The sequence below is a fragment of the Echinops telfairi genome, unplaced genomic scaffold (assembly GCF_000313985.2).
Source record: "Echinops telfairi isolate 266 unplaced genomic scaffold, ASM31398v2 ScPeMD7_7417;HRSCAF=8455, whole genome shotgun sequence".
Lineage (NCBI taxonomy): Eukaryota > Metazoa > Chordata > Mammalia > Afrosoricida > Tenrecidae > Echinops > Echinops telfairi.
In genome coordinates this window covers 6,117,068-6,119,192 of record NW_022111317.1, presented here as the reverse complement: position 1 = coordinate 6,119,192, position 2,125 = coordinate 6,117,068, and the positions used below count along the sequence as shown (strand labels likewise).

Here is a 2,125-nt window from a genome sequence, read left to right as displayed (position 1 = left end):
CACACACACACACACACACTCACTCACTCACTCCTGCAGACCAGTGAGGTCCCCCTGTGACCTCCCATTTCCTGGGGTGGGGCTGAGGAGACTGGAGGGCAGTGAAGGGGGCCGCCAGCTGAGCAGGGAGCCCAGGGAGCAGCAGGGAGAGGGGTGTCTGGGCCTTGACTCCACCACCCCATCACCCTCCTGTTCCCACAGCCAGAGAGAACCCGCTGCACCCAGTCGTGAGGCTGCGGTTGCCGTGGCAATGGGAGTCGACTTTGTCAGCATTTTCTCTCCTCCTGATGGCAAAGGAAGAGAATCCCCTAGACAAGCCAGCGTGCGGCAGGGTGTGGCTGGGGGGAGTGGGGAGAAGGGAGGAGACCCAAGGTCTGGGCAGAAGGGGGTTCCCCTGCCAGGGAGAGACCTCAGGGTACAGAGAGGGAAGCCAGGCTGATGGGGCAAGGATGTAGGTGGGAGAGGACTGAGGATCCCAGGAACCCTGAGGGCCAACCACCCCTCTTCCACCGGCTCACTCCACTGCCCCAGCCTCCGTTCCCCTCAGTATCCCTCCCCGCAGCCTCCACTGCCCCAGCCTCCACTCTGCCTGGCCCGGCCTCCAGCCTCCAAGCACCTGGTCCCAAGAGTATTACTCCTGTTCTTCTCAGCAGGGCAGGCAGGACAGCCCCCCTGCCCCTTCAAGGTGCAGATGTGGGGGGGCAGACATGTGCCCCTCTCACCTGGAAGCCCCGGCCCCATCTCTCCCCGGAGCCCTGTGTCTCCTAGCAACACAAACTGACAGAGAGGAGGGGCTCGGGGCACCCTGAGCCTGGCACTGCTGACTTACAGAGGGTGCAGGAGGGGATGGTGGAGACATGTCCTCATGCTGCCCCTGGGTCCCTCCCTCACCTGGTGAAGAGAGGACCCGCCAGGCCTTGAGGCCAACAGCCCGGCAGTGTGGAAGGAGGATGAGGGGATCAGATCTGAGCAGCATGTCCAGGCAGGGGCTGAAGGTAACAGAGACCAGGGCCCCCACTGGGCACTGTCCAGAGCTAGCACCCCCCAGGAGCCTCGGTAGGGGAACCCCCCCCAGCCCATCCAGGTCTCTCAAATCCTCTGAGCCTGCCCTGGCCGAGAAGAGCACCCACAGGTGGGAAAGCCCTCGGGGAGCTGAAAGCGCAGAGGACCGCCCAGAATGAAAGTAGAGACCAGGTGCCCGCATCCAGCCTCCAGTGCTGTCCCCACACGCCCTGTCCAGCAAGGTGCTGCACATCCTCCAATCACTCCAGGGGCACAGGCACAGCCTGCATGGGGCAAGGGGCACAGTAGGGCACCCCCGATCTCTCATAGCTGGGGTGCTCCCCTGGGCTAACTCACCCTCAGCTTCCGGGATGGTCCCTCTAGAGCAGCGGTTCTCAACCTGTGGGTGGAGACCGCGACCCCTTTGGGGGTTTAACGACCCTTTTACAGTGGTCGCCGGATTCATAACAGTAGCAAAATGACAGTAATGAAGTAGCAACAAAAATGATTTTATGGTTGGGCGGTCACCCCCACGCGAAGAACTGTACTAAAGGGTCGAGGCATGAGGAAGGTTGAGAACCACTGCTCTAAAAAAGTTAGCACAGGACATTGGCACTTCCTCTCCCAACTCCACTTTGCAGATCAGAAACAGGCTCAGAGAGGGCAGAGGACTCGCAGCTAAAAATGGAGTCGGGAGACTCTCAGTGCGGTGCTCACTCTGTGCGTCCAGACTGGTGAGCCTTGCTAGCTAACCACGTAGGTCCTGACCCATGTCCTCAAATGGGCCTGCCTTCCCATGAGTCTGGGCTGAAGGCTGCCCCAGAGGATTCTGGGTAGAGACGGCTGAGCGACACTCACCGGGCCAGGTTCACCACAGGCTCCAGGATGTTGTGTCCCAGGATAGCGCTGCACTCCCCGAAGGAGACTCCCAGCTCCTGCAGGCCAGAGAGACAGTGGAGGCAGACCCCGGAGAAGCCAGGTGGCAGCCTGCAGGGCCAGAGAGACAGTGGAGGCAGACCCCGGAGAAGCCAGGTGGCAGCCTGCAGGGCCAGAGCCTGGCCACGAAACAGAGTCCTGCCCAATCCTTCCTGGAGCCAGCTCCCAACAGGCTGGTGCCCAGTTG

At 61.6% G+C, this 2,125-nt stretch overlaps 1 protein-coding gene across 1 annotated transcript in view; it reads right to left on the bottom strand.

Annotated features, from left to right (window-relative positions):
• Positions 1 to 1,856: 1,856 nt before the first annotated feature.
• NRXN2 (neurexin 2) overlaps positions 1,857 to 2,125 on the bottom strand; it is a 99,519-nt gene continuing 99,250 nt past the window's right edge. Inside the window, exon 21 of the mRNA XM_045297180.1 lies at positions 1,857 to 1,937. Coding sequence (XP_045153115.1) covers positions 1,857 to 1,937 — 81 coding nt within the window. The remainder of the gene's footprint in view (positions 1,938 to 2,125) is intronic.